We start from the raw sequence: 20,591 nt of genomic DNA, 5'->3' as shown, positions 1-20,591 counted from the left end.
GGGCAGCACAGTGGTGCTGTGGTTAGCACTGTTGCCTCACAGCAAGAAGGTTCTGGATTCGAGTGCCGGCTCAAGCATGGTGTCTTTTTTTGTGGAGTTTGCATGTTCTCCCTGTGCCTGCATGGGTTCTCTCCGGGTACTCCAGGTTCCTCCCCCAGTCCAAAGACATGCAATTGGGGACTAGGCTGATTGGATACTCTAAACTGACCGTAGGTGTGAATGTGAGTGAGAATGGTTGTCTGTCTATGGTGAATAATGGTATAAAACACAATAAAAATGAAGATCAGGAAAAGATAAAAGTGAAGGGTGACCTGCTTAGAGAGACTGAAATCCACTTGGTAAAAACAAACACACTGTCACTCGATATTTAGGGCCCAAGCACTCAACAGTGCCAGAATGCTCTTGAAACGTAAGGAATTATTCTTAGTAGGGATGGGAATTGATACGATTTTTGTGATTCCAATTCCATTTTCAATTCTGCTCAACGATTCGGTTCTTTATTGATTCTCTTATCGATTCTCATTTGGAAAAAACAAACTAGTCAATTAGCATAAACTCTGTCTAATTTAGAAGTAACATGACCTTACAAACCCAATAGTGAGGTGGCACTATTATGATATGCATTGATAGTTAGTTAGTTACCTGCAGAGAATGTGCTAACTTTGCCGCTGCTGCTGGGTTGAGATTCACTCCAGTGCAGATCGAAAATGCAACATTCATTCAAAGTTATCGCATGCGGTGTGTGCAAATGTTTCTGCATATTGGTAGTATTTCCTCCCTTTGATGAAATATCCACTTTGCAAGTATTGCAAATTGCCCTGTCGTCATCCTTTTTCATGAAATTTAACTAAACTTTTGAGCGTTTGTGCCATTTCGGCGCCATTTCTCCAGCTGGCTGCACAGGTGAATGATGTCACTCCGAATGTTTAGTTGCTCACGCAAGCTACGCCATGTTCATGCATGGTGATGTCATTCGTGCCCACTGGAATCTATAAGGGCATTGTTTGCAAAATTGGCGAATGATTCCAAGGAATTGAAACATTGGGAACCAGTTCTCAACAAGGGCTGGTTTTCGATTCCCATCCCTAATTATTAGTGCACACTGACAGTACAAGAGCCCTATTAAAATTGAAGGAATTTTTCTCCTTCTACACCAAAATTAGTTTCCTTTTTGGCAGCTTTAACATGCCCAAAAGTCAACTGCACAAAAATCAGGCGTGATGAAACCTGCACATTTGTCAAGTCCTTTTTGCACACCTATGCATCATGCATAGGTGTGCAAAAACAACTTGACTTTTCACACATCATGCCATGTATATTTCATATTTTTAAGGGTTTGAGAAGAAATACAGGTTTGGTGGTTAACGTGCTCAACATTGACATACTTCAAACAGTTCCTCCAGTTCACAGGTGTACCCAGAACACTTTTGGCCTAGATGGGTCATCAGCTGGGGACCACCGGACATTGATGTTTTGCTCCTTTAACCCCAGGACATTGACTGGTTGTGGAGCAATGGATTGAAATGAATTTCCCTGCCAACCCCAGTGACGCCCCAAGTGTTACTTGGCCCCAGCTCCTATCCATCCTCCACTGCCACAACCAGAAGCGGCCCTTCTCAGCCTCCTCTGCAAGCTCTTCATTGCTCCCCAATACCAAGCTTCTTGGTACCCCGGGTTTCAGAGCAGGCAAGAGGTTGAAGAGCCAACACAGCCCCTGCACCCCACCTCCATAGCATATATGGTCTGGATATTTTGCCTGTTTCCTCTCAAGCTCCACCTCCAGACACTCCTCCCACGGAACGGTAACCTCCACCAAGTGGACCGTCTCACTGGTCGTGGACCACTGCACCAAGTCTGGCTGTAGCGATGTTTCTGCAATTTCCCTGGGAACCTGAAGCGTCCTCCCAATGTCATCCTTCATGCTCCATTCGCTGCCTGGCGGGAGAAGCTTTTTTCATGTTGGAGGGACAGGCAGCATGGATATTCTTGCCAACCCTTGCTAACTGGATGGTTTGCCTTGCTGGGGCAATTAATGTATAAGTATGAAAAATTGTTTCAATGGCACCCCCTAGAAATGTTCAAAAAAAATTTCAACATGCTAGAAAATTGGTAGACAGTTGTTCCATAACAAGACCTATGAAAGAAAAAAAATCCCTTGATGCCATGACCTTAACGCAACACAAAGTTAATCATTCTGAATCTTATCCTCTTTGCCATTTCTGGAAATTGTTAGGGTTGGTAGTTTAACTTTTCCTTTAAACTCCTCCTCAGGGGTTTTGGCATGCTCAGATCTGTTTTAAACATCTCAGATTTGATAATTGTCCCAGCCTAAAGACATCTACGTCACCATTGAGCCTAAGCCATAGTGCTACCTGGTTACAGGAACCAAGTCAGATGTAACTAAAAATCTGATGCACAAGGTAATTGCGCTGTGCTGTTGTCAGCTAATGTAGAGCAACATCATGTACAGTATGTATGTCTGCTCTTGCGCCATCTGATGGATGCAGGAAGTGACTGTTGCCCTGCATAGTGGACACATTCCCGCTGCTTCTTGATGTAAAGTTCCCATGACCATCTACTGAACTGGGACACACCCCAACAGAAGCAGGTGTTACGGCCTGCTTACAGCTTTCTATTCGTCTTACTCCTTCTTTCAGCATCCTACTTATCACAAACATGCAGCCCTCAGCTTGGTCAAGGTCCTCATTAATATTTGAAAGCAGATTACATAACAGAATGTCATGTTTTGAAATTTTGACCTTTGAGACAATTTAATGGATTTATTGATTAGTTTGTTCATAATAGTCTCCAGCGCTGTATGAGGTACAGGGGCAATTATAATTATCTCAAATGAGATGTACATGACTTTCTATCTTACCTGGTTTCTAAATTATATCAAGATTAGTCTTTCATGAAGAAATCAATTACATAATGCCTGTGTCATGCGGTCGGGTGTATTTTAAAGCTACCAAATTCTCCTCCCTTATAATAACCATATATTATTTTATCAATTTACTGAGGCCAATACAAGCTTTAAAGCTAGGGTTTGGTACCTTTGTCTCCATCTTCATGCAGTTTTATTTTTTACTAGGGATGGGTACTGATCCAATCCAAGATCAGTATTGGGTTCAACATTGATGTAATTTGTGAGATAACACAATTCCCTTTTTCTTCTGTTGTGTCAACACACCATAGCTTGCCTTTTCTTCCTCTCAGCAGTGTAGTTCAATAGTACATTATTGATGAACTCAAAATGTCCTTAGTTTGGAGATACTAAGGCAGGACAGAAGCAACTTTGTAACCTTTGTAAAGACAACACTCTTAGGGGTGAAACTAATGTTGCTTTATACAATACAACCAAGTTCCATCCATCCATTTTCTATGGATGTCTGGTCTATGGATGGATTTTCTACTCCACACAGAAAGATCCCGTGCCTGAGCCGTGGCTTGTACACAGAACCTTCTTGCTGTGAGACAAAAGTGCTAACCAATGCATCACTGTGCCACTCTACAACTAAGTTAATTAACTCTTTACACTGTACTATATTTTCAAAAGTTGCAAGCCACCAAGACTGCAGAATATAATTATTAAAAAAAATTGCCTCCTCTACACAACTATAGTGCTCCTCAGCTGGCCTGGTTTGGTGCCACATGCCCACAGTAGTAGCATAGTACTCAGTACAGTGCACTATTCTTTCAGAAGGTGCGCAATAGTGCCCTCCACACTATGATATGAAAACATATATTGCCAGAAACCTCCCATGGTTACAGGAAAAGATTCAAGCATCTGCAAAAGTTTCATCTGAAGAACATTGTGAGTTTTTGCCATCTAACACTAGCACCCAGTAAGACACAAAGCAGCAGATACTTCCAGGAGAGAACCACTGAACCTGATCCATACAACTAAGTGTCATCCGTGTCATATGTAGTTGTCTTACACTTTAGGAAATGATCAATTTGAACACCTAGGCTCATGGAGATGGTATTTATCCTGGCTGATGATATTATCTGGTCACATTAACATTAATCTTTGATTCATTTTAGTTTGCCGAAAATTTGATAAAACAGTAAAGACTGCTGCAGTGTCCATATGTCAGAAATATTTAAGTCTGAATGAAAACCTGTTGCTACCTGTTTGGAGTGAAGCTAAACTAAAGTTCAAATTAATAATTTAAATACATGTATATTTAAGCCATTATGAATATTTTTACTCTTTTAATCGAGAAAGGAGTCCATTATCAAGGCATTGTTAAGTGGAGAAAAACAATAAGTTAACAACAGAGGATGTCACACGACATAATCTGCCATCCTTGGACTGTGCTTTGCACAGTGAAGAGAATAGAAGTTAGTAAGAAAAGAGGATGCAATATTCACAGTCATTCTAAGCAAATTTCTTCAAATATAAAGCACTTATTTTGAGAACAAAGTTCCCACATTATAAGCTGCCTTGTGCCTTTTTATGTTAATATTTGTTGTATGCGTGTGTGTGTGTGTGTGTGTGTGTGTGTGTGTGTGTGTGTGGATATGTGAGTTAAATGCACCCCAGGGACTGATCTACTTTGCTGTCCTCTCAATGACATTCCTTTGAGGCGACCTGACACATTTTCTCAAAGCTACAGCAATAATTAATCCCATTTTCCTCTCTGACACCAAGATTAGCACTGTCCTTATTAATTACAATTTAACATTTTGATAACATAAGAAAAAGAAATGTAACCCAGAACAAGTTCTGTCTGACATCCACATTAACTACAGTGGTTCAGGTTTTATTGTACCGAAGGAGACATTTGATCGAGTGGATATAATGTAAAGCAGTACAATTTATTTTGTCAATCCAAGATTTTAAATAGTCTTCATGTATTTCATTATATTTTTTTGTAATGTTGCATTGATGAAAAAACTGGAGACATTCACAACAAATGAATCCTTGAATGACATAAAAATCAGTCATGAAGTAGGTGGACTCCAAGTTCTAATGATACAAAAACAGATTTCTTTTTTCTTAACCTTTTTCACCTATTTTTCAAATTCACCCTACTAAGCTGTCTGCAATATGGACCAAGCCTGTTTAAGTTTTGGACTTTAGTTATGGATTCAGTTCGGACATATGGTTGCAATTATTTGTTGGGGTTTCGCATTATTACTGTTGTGCCTTGGTTCCTGTTTTATTTTGAAAGTGTTTCTATCCCTCATTTGCTTTACTCTTCCTGTTTTTGTCAGTTTCTCCCATTTTTTTTCTATGAATCAACTGTGGCTGCGTCCAAAATTACATACTTCCACCCCATTGAGTATGCACAAACAATATCGATTTTTTTTCGTGTGTCCAACATTAGTATGTCCTCAAAAGTAATCACTATTCATACTTATTCCAAAGAAATTACTTAATATGGATTGATGGACCCTAGCCAAGCAGAAAGTTCCCACACAGCATTGCGGTGGTATTTGGTAAGTGTTGCGCAGGCGTCAGTTATCACTTGACAAGGCACAAAACTAGGCTATAGGTATATAGTTTCATATAAATGGTAATGCTTAGTATGCTACTCTGGATGGCTATCACTGCAAAAGTTACAGACGCCTCTATCGTGGTTCATACCAAAACGTATATTCTGTCAGCTACTGTTTTTAAATCAACTAACCATGAAATGAATTGGATGCTATTACTGCAAAAGGTACAAACACCTCTATATGGTAGTTCACACCAAAACATATATTTTGTCAGCTAATGTTTTTAAATAAACTAACCATGAAATTACACAAATATATTTCAATGTACTGTGTAACGTGTCTAATTTAATGGGTAGACGTGTCAAATATAAATGACATCACCTGAGGAGGTCTGCTGCTGTATTTAAGCTAGATATATTGATAAGATATTCTATATCTGTAAAATAAAGCATTCACTTCATTTATATTTCATTTATTATTCATTAGCTTACTTCACATTGTGTGATTTTATGTGTAGCATATAAAATAGAACTTTGTAGATGATGTTCCCTGAGGACATTTAATGATGTCAAAAAAGTGTTAGCTATACTTGCCTTTTCCTCTGAATAGAGGAGTATCTGGCAATGTAGTTGCCTGTTGTCTATTAAGTCATCTTCTCTTACTTGTTATTGTGAGAAGTTGAACAGGCAACAAGAAAACGACACAGTGCAGGTGAAATGCCATTTTGGCAAGGTACACAGAAAGGGTGCAGATCAATGTGCTGCTGCGGCTGCTGCTGCTGCTGCTGCAATGACAGGCGTGGTCACCATGGTAACAACTCAGCAGCAGGAAGCAGGAAGTGCCCTGTGAAGTCTGACGAGTACATCTGAACTGATGCATGCAAATGAGATAAACTAAAATTTTACAGAACTTAAGTATACTTTTTTAATATATAGCGTTTAGTATGGCATTTTGAATGCACCATGTGTCTTGTCATTCATTAGTCTCGTCCTGTTCCTTATGTCTCTCAGCCAATCAGCTCCTTCCCTGCCCTCATGTTGTTTCCTGTTGTCTCATTAATTTAGTTTAATTTTAGTTTGTAGGTTTGCATTATTTTGTATCAGAACTGTATGTTGAAGTGTTTAAGTTCACAAAACTTTCTTAGCTGCTGAAGAACATTTCCACACTGCAAGATGAATCACCCAAGTGATCTCTGCAGACTGGTTGTTCTTTTTGCGATTGGTGGACCCTCATGTGCCTGCTTGAGATAAAAAGCATAGACACTTTGTACATTAATACTGAACCTTCTTTGTAAGCACAGCTTGAGCAGGTAAGCTTATCTAAGCATGACCTAGCATATGAATATTTCTAAAAGCATGACATAGCATGTGAAAATAACAATTTCCAACAGATGCTTACATAAGGACATCATATAACCCTGCGCTGACTGTGTGTGGGTAGGCTTGGGCATTCCCTGATGACATTTTTATGGGTTATATATGGCAGTATTTGTGCAGGGTGCATAGAGCTTGGACATGTTACCTGGTACATCAATTTACACAGAGGAGATTGCACCAGAAAAGACGCCCCCACATGAGCAGTGTAGTGGATCTGGTCAGTTAAAAAAAAAAGAAAAAAAACACCATGTGCAGACACTGGATCGCTAACACTGACCAAAAAGTACAAAATGCAGCCATGAATATTATGTTTACAAAAAAGAAACATGGAAACTCTGTGTCAACCACCAAATCACCATCACGGTTTAAAACCAGAAAAACATGTCACGTCTGACACGGAGGAAATTTCTACAGCCCAGATGTAGGTAAATTAACAGCATAGCTATTTCCTCTGTCTTTAGCCACAAACTTTTTTAAGGCAAATTGTGCACATGGCTTCTTCCTTGTTGCGTGGACGAAAGCAAAAGTAATCCCAGTCAGTCAAATCATGTTTTGTTTATGTGTTGTTTTTTTTTATGGAGTCCTCTAGTCACTTTATTACTAGCTAGCACCACTTACTGTCTTACTAGATCATGCAGCCAGTGCCTGTTATTTAGTTGTACCTGCCTGCAACACAGTACAGTACATAAGGTTGACAGAAAAGGATAGTCTGTGTAAGTGATGATACTGAAAAGGATCAAATCAAGATTTTTTTTCATACATTGATATACCGTAATGCTGCCATACCTCCCAAGCGTTCACATAAGGAATACTTCCATTTGAACACATAAGTCAAAGTACCTGCCGTGACACCCTACCAGTTTTTGGTTGCCAGCCTGCCAGCCATGAAGTTTACAATTTTAGCTTTTATTTCTCTTGTAAAATAAATGGTTTCATGAAGTTTTGCCAGCTTCCATTCTGTGCATTTGGGTCCACCCTTTCCTCCAACCCCTGGCATTCTGGGGAGCACTATGGGCCACACGTATGCTTCCTCCATCACATGTGGAGTTGTCAGACACATCTTTTCATCTACCAGTCAGACATTTCACCAGGAGGACGTACCCTATGGTAGAATCCCACTGCCCCCCCTAGTTCCCGCCCTCAGACTGTGCTAATTTAGTTTCTATGGCTTCCCAACCAGGGCGACACGGTGGTGCAGTGGTTAGGGCTCTTTCTCATCTCTCCCTGTGCCTGCATGGGTTCTCTCTGGGTACCCTACAGTCCAAAGACATGCAAGAGGGGACTAGGTTAATTATTGGATACTCTAAACTGACTGTAGGTGTGGCTATGTGAGCAAATAGACGTCTGTCTATATTTGTTGGCCATGTGATAGACTGGCAACCCGTTCAGGGTGAACCTCTTGCCCAAAGGCAGCTGGGACAGGTGCCAGCCCCCCCCCCCCCCCCCCCCCGCGACCCTTAAAATGATAAGCAGCAGAAAATGGATGGATGGATGGATGGATGGATTCCCAACCAACCTGAGGCAACTCAGATAGCCACACCTGCAACTTTGGCATTGATAAGCAATAAATTAGACTGCTGCACTGCCAGAAGAGCTGAGAGAGGGACAAGGAGGTTTGAGAGTTTAAGGACCAAAAAAAAGACCCTTTTAGACCATAGACCAGCTACTATCATCATCAGCTGGAGTATGTTAAGGCTTCTTTTGACTGCTGTTACCACTGTCAAAACAACATGGACCCAGATTCAATTAGCCCCATCAAACGGAAAAAGACAGACACTGCAACAGACACTTATGATCAGCAAACCATGGAAATAAAGGTTAGTTTGCAGGCCTGAACCTACAAAAACAAACAAAACTGTTACACTGTTATCAAGTATCACTACACAAAGACATTGAAGTCTAGAGTCTTCCTACAACAAAATTGTTACATTCAAATATTCAAACCAGGAAACTCCATGAAAACAGCCAAAGAACAAATACATGCCATCACCAAAGAAAACAAACAAATGAAACAGGCTATTTTGGATTAACATACACCAGACCACCCAGAATCACACATTGGACATTTCATGACAACCTACTGTATCAAATACTACCTCTCAACAACATCAAAAACATTGTGTTCCACAAAGTTTACCATTTTGGAAAACCCTCACCCAAAGACCCCAACCTATCATCGCAAAATTTGAATACTTAAGGCAAAAAGAATAGGTTAAAAACAAAGACAGAGAACTTCAAGACAAATAAATTTGACTCAACAACCAGTACCCATGAGAAAGCCACAAACCACAAAATGCTGTATCCAAAACAAAACAGATAGGTGCTGGTGCTGCACCTAGAACAACTTTAAAACCTCAAGCCAATTGAATTATGAAAACCATATGGCCTGATGTTTTATAATTATGTAGCTATTATTTATTTTTGAAAGCATAATCTTACTAGGTCACTGATGTTATGAATTATTGTATTATTCCATCATTTCCACCAGTATCATCTGCTCACAATGTGACACCATGTGTGGGCTTGAAACAGAACTCATTTGGATGCACCAATAAATTGCGGGGAGAATAAATAAAGGGTAGTTCTTGTACAACATTACATTACATCAGAGGTTATCCTTGCAGATTTAGATTGTAAACATTAAAACTGTACTTCAAAACAACATAAAGGGCATCCAAATTTACTACATTATCTGTTTCAAGGACAAAATAGATGCTATTTCTTTTATCCACATTCCAATGCCTGGCCCATCTAGGATGTTTTCAGTTGTGGTGTATACAAATATTTTTACTTTGCAAATTGTCGATGGAAGGATAAGGAGGTAATAAAATAGTAATTTCTGAAAATGTATTAAAATGTATCAATAATATCTGAAAGGATTTCAGTTTCATATTTTGCTATGTGTGGTACTGTGCCCCCCTGGCTTCATTCCACTTGACACAGATAGGGAAGTTCTCATTAAACAGAGAGCAAGTAAACAAAGGTTGTGTATTGAGCCATTAATTACGCATACTGAATAAGTTTCAAGCTATTGTTGGATTTCTGCCTCTGTGCCACAGTACATGCCACACTCCAGTTTGTTTTTTTTGTTTTTTTATAGATTCATTTACAGTTGTGTACCTCAGATCACAGGGCATTTCAGCCCATTATTACAATACGCCCTCAGCTGAGGCAGGCCCACCACAGGTTGATCATTCCTGGGGTGTGGAAGCATTTGCCTTCGCAGCCCAGGTGGTGTCACTTCTCTTCAGCCACAGTCAATGGCTCATCCTCTCGGCGGTGTTGGCCAGCTCTTTGATGGCCTGTCTGTGAGCCTGTCCCCTGACTCCAACCTCCCTGAGGAGCTTCACTGTTGAAGTGGCCACAAAACCCCTACACCCCACCTCCATCGGGCGCACCCTCACCATCCAGCCTCTGTCCCATGCCTCAGCTGCTAAGTTGGAGTATTGCAGCTACTTGCGTTCATACACTTCTTCAATGGCATCCTCCCAAGGAACTGTCAGCTCAATGATGTAGACGAGCTTGCTGGTATTGGACCATAGGAAGAGGTCTGGAGGTAGGGTGGTCATTGCGATCTCTGGGGGAAAAATGAGCTTCTAATCCAAGTCCACTCACATCTGCCAGTCCCTGGCTGCATTCAGTAGGCCCAGGTCAGGGTTTGAGGGCCTTGACTTCAGCTTTTCCTTCTCCTGAACAAACGATGGTGGGTGTCGGCGCACATCCTGGTTGTTGGTAGGTTGGGCGTTGATGAAAACCCTCTTGCACTCAAGTTTATCAGCGAGACATCCGAGGACCTGGTTGTGTCTCCATGTGTATCTGCCTTGAGTGAGGCTGGTTTTACCGCCTACCATGATGTGATGGAGTGTTGCTGGGGTTGTATACAGGGGGCACGATGGTGCCTTTCCAAACCATAATTGCATGTTTAGAGAGGGAGATGGTAGCACGTCATACATTGCTTGAATGATGAAGCTCAGCCTGTTGGATTCTATGGCCCAGATTTCCATGTGAGTTTCTTCTTTTCGACTCCCTCCCACCTCATCCAGTGGCCCTGCTTAGCTTGTGCTACAGCTTTTCTGAGCCATAGCTGTAAATGGTGGCTCCCATGGTGTCCAGTTTTCTTTCAACATGACCCTTCTATTGTTCCAAAAAGAGGACCAGGTCTGAGTCAATAGTTTCCCACTCTGTCTTCTGGTTGGATTTGGGCCACAGGATCTGAGCTTTCCTTCCCTCTATCCTATTTAATTATCTTTCATGATGTAGCTTCTGAGTTAAAACTGATTTTATGGTCATGTCTGTGTAGTCATTAGGAATGTTTTTACGTTAATGTCTGTCTCCAACTCCAGGAACTTGAGCAACTGGGGTCTATGAAGCTGTGGAGAGAAGAAAAAAGCATAATGAAAGTCTGTAATTACTCGCTGTTGTGTTGTTTAAAAAATCCCTGATTCATGTTCTGACCCATGCCATCTGGCACCCATGATCACGTGTTAGCTTCAGTGATTTGTGAGCCAATTGCTGTTTGCAGTCATGTATGGAGTAATTACTTGTTTATGCTTGCAAGGTTTTTGCTGTCTGACGACTTTACGACTAACCCTTAAGGTATTGTGGAAATTCTAGTAATATAAACTCAGTATATTACAATGTTTAGAATTCACTCTGCAGACATTAACATAATGCCGTGACGATAAAATTGTTGCAGCACACCTGCTGCTGTAACATAAGGCAGATGCAGTTTTATCACTTTTGCCATTTCATTGGCAACCCTTACAGAGTATACGGGTGGGGTGACAGAGATGGGGAAGAAGCAGGACATTAAACACTCAAAAGGACCCAGGATAAGAAAAATAAATCAAACAAGCTCGGTCCACATAATGAAAGAAATTTTAGTCATACAAAAGAAAAGGATGGCTCATGGATCATCCAGATTTCCCTGCTGTTGCTGAGAGACAAGCTCGCAGGTGGGAGATCAGAGAAGAAATTCAATCAGTACTCTTGTGTTGGTTAGAAAACTACGGCTTTTGATATGTGTTTGAATGTGTGTTTGTGTGTGTTTTTGTGTGAGGGGGGCACTGAGGAGTGTTCCATTTTGCCTCTTTAAGAGTTAGGCATTTGACAACACATGCACACACACACACACACACGTCCCACTTTTTCTCATGAAATCCTGACTCCTCTCCAGATTCCTGAGAAATTCCCCATTGTCAGTTGATAGCATAATTGCTTCACCCTTTATGTCAGACATTTTCTGCATATTCTGACCAAGTTTTAAAGCCAACAAAGGAGTTATGTAAAGGTGTTTTGCTTCATCAAATCCCACAACATCCTTTTTTGCTTTGATGACCACACTGAAGTTGGATGGTATGTAGAAATCTTCAGTTTACTTCAGTCTGCCTGCAGTGCATGAGTGCTGTGGCAGTCTTCCTATTTCTTGCATTTTTGGCCCGATGCACTGATGTTTCCCCTGATGATGGTTTCCCCCGATGATGCTTGTGACGTTATCTTGATTGATAGCATTTACCAGCTCCCTCTCTTTTCTGCTAACACTATCTGGGATGGGCTGTGCAACGGAGCACAGTGAAATTATTCTACTTTTACAAAGCTCACGCCCGGTCGTGTTCCTCCAATCTGACTTTCTTTTGAGCAAAACCTCACAGTTTATGGCATGTATGGAGTCACTTGCTGCCATTGGATTCCCAGCTTGTTGAATTTGAATGAGAGTTCCTTGACCAGCTTTTAGAAATGTATTCTTTTGTTGCTTCAGTTTTCTTGTGACTGTAGAGTGTTTGCGCAATAAGTGCCTCACTGTTTTGTGGCAATAAAGGCAACAGTGCCCTTTCCAGAAATCTCTGCCACCATCTTTTTTTTTGCTGCTCCATTACCACACGGGCTCTAGGAACTGACTGGTGTTATCCCTTTGACTATGTACGTCTGTGTGGCAGCACATATAAAGAACACACCACACCAACAACAGCTGTGTCAGTAATACCAGTCACTCACCTGATGCCTTTCCTGCGAACTAGCCACTGAAAGTTTAAAGTCATTGAGCTATTGCAAGATTTTTTTTGTTGCTGTGATTAGACCAGCAAAGAAGAGATACTTTCATTGTGATGTATATAGCAGAAACCACTTATTCAGGAGCAAAGCATTTAGGATAGATGACACTTTACAATCAAAAATCTGTTTTAAAAAAGGGGACATACCGTTTTTCCAAGAGATACAAGACTTAAATATATGCAAAAAAAAACCAATTTCCTTGATAGGTTAAAATTTGGTGACAGAGCTAGCTTTATACAAAATGTTTTCCTGGGGGTCAGAAATGTTCAGAAGTTATAGTGGGTTTTCTGATTCTTGGGGTTTATCACTAGCTGTCCATAATTAAATTAGACTCGGTCTGGATGGGGCTGTGACTATCTGCCAGTTTTCCTTTGCTTGACCAAGCCGATGATGAAAAAAGGGATCCTACTAGTGGGTAATAGGCAGTTACTGAAATTTAGACTAAGCAACGACAGTAACTCCAGAGGTCACAGGGGAGGACAGCAAAAGTTAATCACTTAAAATCGATCAGTCCTTCAACAGAATGCATTTGTGAGACCTTCCGCAGCCCAGGAGTGCATTTGAAAAGCGTCCCACAGAGTGATCTGGGTTACTCTAAAAAAATAAATAAATAAATAAATAATAATAAAATAAATGTAATTGAGTGGTAGGTGTGAGTGTGAATGATTGTCTCTCTGTGTATATTAGCTCTGTGATTGATTGTCAGGGTGCAACTCTCTTACCCAACATCAGTGGGGATTGGCTTCAACTCCCTGAAGTCCTGTACAGAACAAGAAGAGGAGATCATAAATTCATAAATAACTTTACCAGAGGTAAAGTGACATGGTTGTTTGTTTGTCCCCCAAAATCCAAGCAGTCTGTACAGGAAACTTTACAGTAGTGGGTTGTATCAGAAACAAGCTGTTATAACAATCAACCTATTTTGTCACGTAGGCATGAGGGTGGATCGGACAATCACAGGGGGACAATTTATTACATTATTATGCTGCAACCTTTTGAGTTTGTTATTACGTTGAGTTAATGGCTGAGTCTAAATCTGATGTGTCTCCATGTCCCAGTAAAAACATCACAGCTTCTGTCATTGGATCTGGTCCAGGATCTGTCTCATGAAGACATCACCATGTTCTGTCCTTGTTGTCCACTTCAAGGAGAGACTTCCCACCACATAAAATCACATATGGAGATTCTTCTAGTCTATTTGAGAAAATGAGATTGGGAGTTATTGTGTGTGTGTGTGTGTGTGTGTGTGTGTGTGTGTGTGTGTGTGTGTGTGTGTGTGTGTGTGTGTGTGTGTGTGTGTAAGTGTGTTGGTTGTAGTCACCAAAACAGATGACCACCAGCAGTCCCCTTTTTATTTAAAAACTCATTACTCTCACCCCCATCTACTCACTGCCACAGCCACTTTGACTTCCTTGCGATTCATCACTGCGGGGTCCCATTTCTTTAGCTGAAGTCCACATGCCAGCATCACGCCAGCATTTGTTAGTGGCCAACAACAGCGCTGTCACTGCTGCTGCCACTTCACCAACCTGATCTATCTTAAATTGTCTGTTATTGGCACTCTAGTAAATCCTCCGTCAGTGGCCGCACTCCAATTACTGAAAACAACAGTAATGTACAACCCTGTTTACACCATCTGAAAGAGGAAGGAAAGCTTTCCAGAATACTGATGAAGCACGTGTGAGTTGGGGGGAGGGGGGGGGATCTGTATCGTACTGTACGACCTCCAGGATTGGCCATACTCCCTCTTTGTCACCCCCTTCTCCCTCCCCTATGCTATTGTGCACTTCATAGATATACCCTTCCAGCTATTCATTAACGACACGCCTGGAGTCAGGCACGTGAAGGCTGCCCTACAGTTCTCTCAGCACTTCGTCATTTGAAGGGAGACAAATGAGCAGCCCAGCCTGTCACAAACTGCTGACTGAATATCTGGTGTTCCAAGGGTCAAAACACCAATGGATGTTTGTCGGCTCCGTGAAAAGCCTCTTTTAAAGGACTTTAAACTCAAGTGATCATGTTCTTTGACACTTTAGCGGACTTCTGCTTTGATACTTACAGCTGTAATGATGCATTTGTTCCAGCTACAGGTGTGCATGGACTGCTTGAAGTGCCATATATACTCTGTTTGTGATACGCGTAAAATATGGTTTGCGTAAATTGTGTTTTGTTCAACTGTAACAACAATTAATATAGTTTGGAGTAGTTGATTTTCAGAATTGCCCTCCTTGTATACTATAGTATTTGCTCTATAAATACTTGTCATGCAATCTCCTGACAAAAAAATTATCTAAAATACAGGGGTGACATGTAATTTTACAGTTTTTAAGTTTGCTCAAGTTACTGAAACTGAGTATTTTATTGTAATTTAGTATTTTAGTATTTTTTAAAAAATCAGATATTTTACTTTCAGTTGAGTACATTTTTGTTGAAGGTACAGTATTGTACCCACTATATTTAGAATATAAATTATTGTTACAGTTTTTCTTGCTATCTGCAGCAGTGAACTATGACCTGAAGAGCCAGCGGCCTGTGTAAGTCTTCATGGAGAACACACCCTCTGCTGCTGGTGCTAAAATCACAACAAGGAAGATGAAGGTGGATGAGAACCCCATTGTCCCAATGTGGGATTAAGAATTCCACATATGCAGATCATCAAATCATTTGATGTAATCTACTCAGATGCTCATATGTACTTACTCTTGCTCTTTACAATTTGTTGAAAACATCTTCCAATATAAGACAATTGAAATTGATTTTTTGTTGTTGTTGCCATGTAGCGTTGGTCCCTGAGTGCTGCATGAAGCTGGTAACTGCTCAATAGAAGATGGGTGAAATGCAGAAGACAAACTTCACAACAAAATGTACAGGTGACAATAAAGATTTTACTAATAGCTATTTTAATATGAATCCATCCATCCATCGTCGTCTTCCGCTTATTCCTTACTATTAAGGGTCGTTGGGGGGCTGGAGCCTATCCCAGCATCTACGGGCGAGAGGCAGGGTTCACCCTGGACAGGTCGCCAGTCCATTGCAGGGCCAACACACAGAGACAAACAACCAGTCACACTCACATTCATACCTACGGTCAATTTAGAGTATCAATCAGCCTCGTCCCCAAATTTCATGTCTTTGGACGGTGGGAAGAAGCCGGAGTACCAGAGAGAACCCACACAGGAACAGGGAGAACATGCAAACTCCACACAGAAAGATCCCGTGCCTGAGCTGGGACTCGAACCCGGAACCTTCTTGCTGTAAGGCCACAGTGCTAACCACTGCACCACCGTGCAGCCAATATGAATCCATATTTTAATTTTATTTAAATATTTTTAAGAGGACTGTGAAAAGCATTCAAGTGCAGATGTTAATACGCTGTGTCTGCCTATCATTTAGTAAAACACTCCAGTCCAAACAACACCCGCTTTCGATCAACTATTATTTTTGGATTGAGAGAAAAGATACAGAAACAGATAACGGCATCTCGTTACAGCCTCTTACAGCCAAAGAAACTAGCAATCATAATGTAAGGTAATTAAATTCACATATGAGTGTATGTTCACACATATACCCACACATTCACACAAACTCACGACTTGCACAAAGAGAGAGTAGATGAAAGGAGTAAATCTCAAAATACATGTGCAACATTAGTTCAGAGAAGTAGCACATTTTCACCTTTTATAATGTTTATATTAGGATCCCACAATTGTACAAGGTCTTTCTATTTGGCTTTGGCAATATCTAAGTGTCTTTGTCTCAGATATTCTGAGGTCTCCCCTCCCCCATGTATTCAGTGTTGGAACTCCAGCATAGTGCAATAGTAGTCCAAAACCCAAAAGTTTTCTCTGGTTTAAGGTTTGCATAAAGTTCTTGGGAGATATTCCAAGTGTAGGCTTATTTGAATAAAACAGTGAAAATGTAAATGTTGGGCAGTTTCATTATTTCTCCTACCGGTTACACATTTATTCTATTAAATAAGGGTGTCTAATACTTCTCTGTAGCTTGACACAGTAAATGAAGCTTTTGAGCCCAGTGTACATCAACACACATCCTGTCCTGTTTGTAGAACAAGCCAAGCACATTCATTCTTTGCTGCTATTGTCAGGCTGATAGTTAATTAGATCACTACACTGTTACATACCCGCATCTGCCACTTTGATCAAGTTAGATGCTGATAGGCCATCGCTCTTCAAATCTAACAACACAGTCTGCAATGCAGCTCATCTCTCGATCTGAAAATCTTGCTGTCAATCAAAAATATACACATCCATTTGATTTGCATCACACAAAGGGACTGACAGGTTCCAGAGTTTCATCACACAAAATTTCCAGAAATTTATGATTTAGGCACCTGAGATGAAGAAGTCTTACATTACTTCCAATGCAATGTTTGTTATATAGAAGATGATAGTGAACATGAAGCCAATGAGGTTCAACAGAATCATTTCAACAAAATTCTAATATGATACAGACATAGAACATGCTGCTCTAAATAAGGTCCATTAAAAACAGGCCACACCAATTTACTCCTGACCTGCTACACTTCTGACTTAAGGGCTATTAGGATCACATATCTTATTCTTGGTGTGTGTGTGTGTGTGTGTGTGTGTGGGGGGGGGGGGGGGTGTCAAGCACCAGGAATTTGGGGCCAAGGCTTGCTGTGCTTGACACATGCGCATTTTAGTCATAAGCGCTTGACCCCTGTAGTGGCTGTGGTGTCCCTTCCTCAACAATGCAGACATTGCTGGTCTGCTAAACTCTGACACAAATGTCCTTCCAAAAATCCATCCATCACAATCAATTTGCATACCCTTCTTTGATATTAGGTCACCTTTCATGGTCTGCTCTCTGCAGACCAGAGCCTCTTCATGGCCTACTTTAGACACTCACTCACACACACACACACACACACACACACGCACGCACACACACACACACACACACACACACACACACACACACACACACACACACACGTGACTTTGACCTGAAAATAAAAACCCCTCAACATTCTTCATTCTTGCTGGGGCAAGAAACATTATCTGAGGTGTCCTTCTCACACACTTGTCCAAACCAATATCACCAACAGCCTGATCAACCAGCAACAAATTAGTCTCGCTGCAAACATCACGTTTCACCTCCAACTACTGATATAAAGAGCAATCTCCTACAACACACCTTCACGCACGATTTCACAGAACTCCATCTGACTGAATGATGGAGGCCATTCATTGTAACTCAACAGGGAACTGATCTGATGCCAAATCCTGCTGTATACCTCTTGCCTGCTTTTTCCATGACTGGGTTCTGACATTTCCAGGCTGCCCATTGATCAAAAGCTCCGTGTTTTTGTTGTCAGAATAGATAAGCACATTCTGACAAGGCACATTCTGGCAAGGAAAAATGACTGTTGTATGTAAGTGAAGGTATCACCTTTATAGAATTTGCCATTTTCATGAGGGTACAGAAATGACCTCCAACCTTGAAATATTCTGCAATTTTTTTTTCAAATTCACGTTATTTGATAAACTATTTGTGCGTCAGATAATGGCTTGTTATTTGTCATATTTCTCATTTTTCGTACCCCTTCGACACAAAAATACCTTCGCAAAGACATTGTTGCTTCTTCAAAGATAAAGGATAGCATTTGTTCACAGCTACATTTCATTTTGATTTGTAATGACATCTTCTTATACTGTATGTGCTTGTCGATGCTGAAAAGGACTCCACTTGTCTTTAGCTATTTACTGGAAAAAAATAGCAGCGCCTTTGAGCAAGACGGATATCGTTCATTTAATTTTTGACTTTATGTATTTATTCATTTTAGTTTTGGGTGAATATGTCAGTGGATTTCTACAAATTTAGTGTCAACAGTGACCAGTAGATGACGTGAACTACCTAAAGTCAGAATTTGTGAATTACCGTGATCACAAATCAATCCTTCCTGAATTTGTACTCCACATCCATAACTTTCTGGGCAGCACAATGGTGCAGTGGTTAGCACTGTCGCCTCACAGCTAGAAGGTTCTGGGTTCGAGCCTCGGCTTGAGCACAGGGACTTTCTGTGCGGAGTTTGCATGTTCTCCCTGTGCCTGCATCAAGAGGGGACTAGGCTAATTGGATAAATTGACTGTAGGTGTGGCTATGAGTGTGAATGGTCGTCTGTCTATATGTGTTGGCCCTGCAATGGATTGGCGACCTGTCCAGGGTGAACCCCGCCTCTCGCCCGTTGACGCTGGGATAGGCTCCAGCCCCCCCCCCCCCCCGACCCTTAATGTGTAGGAATAAGCGGAAGATGACGATGGATGGGACTGTAGGTGTGGCTATGAGTGTGAATGTTTGTCTGTCTATATGTGTTGGTCCTGCAATGGACTGGCGACCTGTCCAGGGTGAACCCCACCTCTCATGGCTGCTGGTAGGCTCCAGCCCCCCATGACCCTTAACAAGATAAGTGGTAGAAAATGGATGGGTGGATCATGGATGGATAGATACAGAATGAACCTGACAAATCAGTTTGTTTGTTTCACAGGACCAGCTGAGATGCCATCCATCGAAACTAGGGAAGAGACCTGCAAGAAAAGAAACAAAAAATGAGAGAAGATTGGACGAATCATCCATCTTGAACTGGCTATTTAAGGCTAACCCCAGTCAGATCATCAAAGTGACATAGAAGCTGAAGGCAGCAGGCAGAAGATTTCATTTTTTTTTTTTCCGCAGAGAAAAGCCTTCAGTGTTGTTGTTGTTTACTGCAGTTTTGAGGCAGGACTCGCTATATCACATTTTAACCACCCCCCCACCTCCTAAAAGGAAGTGAATTGGTCCAAAACACCAGCAATTTATACACAAATGTAGAACTTGAAATCTGATAATATGGTTTCTAGTGTGAGCTTGTGATGTTATGAAACCAGCTGCCTTACAAGGGAAGGGCTGAACAAAAACTTTCATGACACAAGATGACAGTATGGATTGTTGGATTTATCCTTTTTTAACATTCACCATTGACTTTCATATCCATCTAAAAACACAGCAACATGTGAAGCTTGGAGCTAATACATTGAAAGCACCTGCTGAGCTGTGCACCAGCTCCAGCTCTGCAGGCGCAGCTATAGTTTTCGTCTCCACCTTTGTGAAGAAAACAACATGAACGACCCATTATTTTAGCCTTTTCCTCTATTCGACCTAAAGAATCTCAAAATGTTTTTCGTAAAATGGGGACAAAAAGTACAACCTTTTAAACGTGATTTGGTCTGACACACGTAGGTTTGTGATCTCTTGATTTTTACATTTCCAAGTTCAGTGCAAGTTTTGCAAAGGGTTTAGTTTACAATGTGTTGTTAGCTTTTGAGTGCGAATCGTGTTAAAGATTTTCTTAGTTCCACAAGTTTGCTTCCTCGTCTCTGCATTTGAATCACCCTTTCTCCTCACTTTTTCTTGTACCATTGCTAAATTAAATATCAATATGAGTATCCCCCAATCTAGTATTGTCAGAGTGTAATCAAAAGAGAACCAAATTATTCAAAAAATCTCCGATTTATTCCCAAGGTTTTGCAGTGATTTTGCAATATCAGAGTTTATTCTCTAAATTCCTGCCATGAATTATTTTCTTCCATAAGGCCTCATTTTCTTGAATCATTTAAAGATGCTGTTGAACCTCACCAACAGAAATGTCTTTCTCAGAGGTCAGGACAATTGTTCTGCAGTATACCTGCATAATTCTTA

At 40.9% G+C, this 20,591-nt stretch overlaps 1 protein-coding gene and 2 long non-coding RNA genes across 3 annotated transcripts in view; all 3 read right to left on the bottom strand.

Annotated features, from left to right (window-relative positions):
* Window positions 1-8,297: 8,297 nt before the first annotated feature.
* LOC147260494 (uncharacterized) lies at window positions 8,298-14,089 on the bottom strand. Its single transcript, XR_015116299.1, has 3 exons — window positions 13,884-14,089; window positions 13,595-13,632; window positions 8,298-11,191 (listed from the first exon to the last, which is right to left on the bottom strand). It is a non-coding gene; the product is annotated as an uncharacterized LOC147260494 (long non-coding RNA).
* Window positions 14,090-14,226: 137 nt separating this feature from the next.
* On the bottom strand, window positions 14,227-15,829 carry LOC147260493 (uncharacterized). The gene is made up of 3 exons (XR_015116298.1): window positions 15,573-15,829; window positions 15,387-15,444; window positions 14,227-14,508 (listed from the first exon to the last, which is right to left on the bottom strand). It is a non-coding gene; the product is annotated as an uncharacterized LOC147260493 (long non-coding RNA).
* A 3,387-nt stretch (window positions 15,830-19,216) lies between these two features.
* Window positions 19,217-20,591, bottom strand: part of LOC147260492 (dual specificity testis-specific protein kinase 1) — a 37,531-nt gene continuing 36,156 nt past the window's right edge. Inside the window, exon 9 of the mRNA XM_086205451.1 lies at window positions 19,217-19,441. Within this exon, the coding sequence (XP_086061577.1) occupies window positions 19,382-19,441 (60 nt within the window). The 3' untranslated portion in view covers window positions 19,217-19,381. The remainder of the gene's footprint in view (window positions 19,442-20,591) is intronic.

Source organism: Aulostomus chinensis, chromosome 6 (assembly GCF_037954235.1).
Source record: "Aulostomus chinensis isolate RoL2024-O1b breed Wild chromosome 6, RoL_Achi_v1.0, whole genome shotgun sequence".
Taxonomy (NCBI): Eukaryota; Metazoa; Chordata; class Actinopteri; order Syngnathiformes; family Aulostomidae; genus Aulostomus; species Aulostomus chinensis.
Note: the sequence above shows the minus strand (reverse complement) of the source record. Positions and strands in the feature narration are given on the sequence as shown.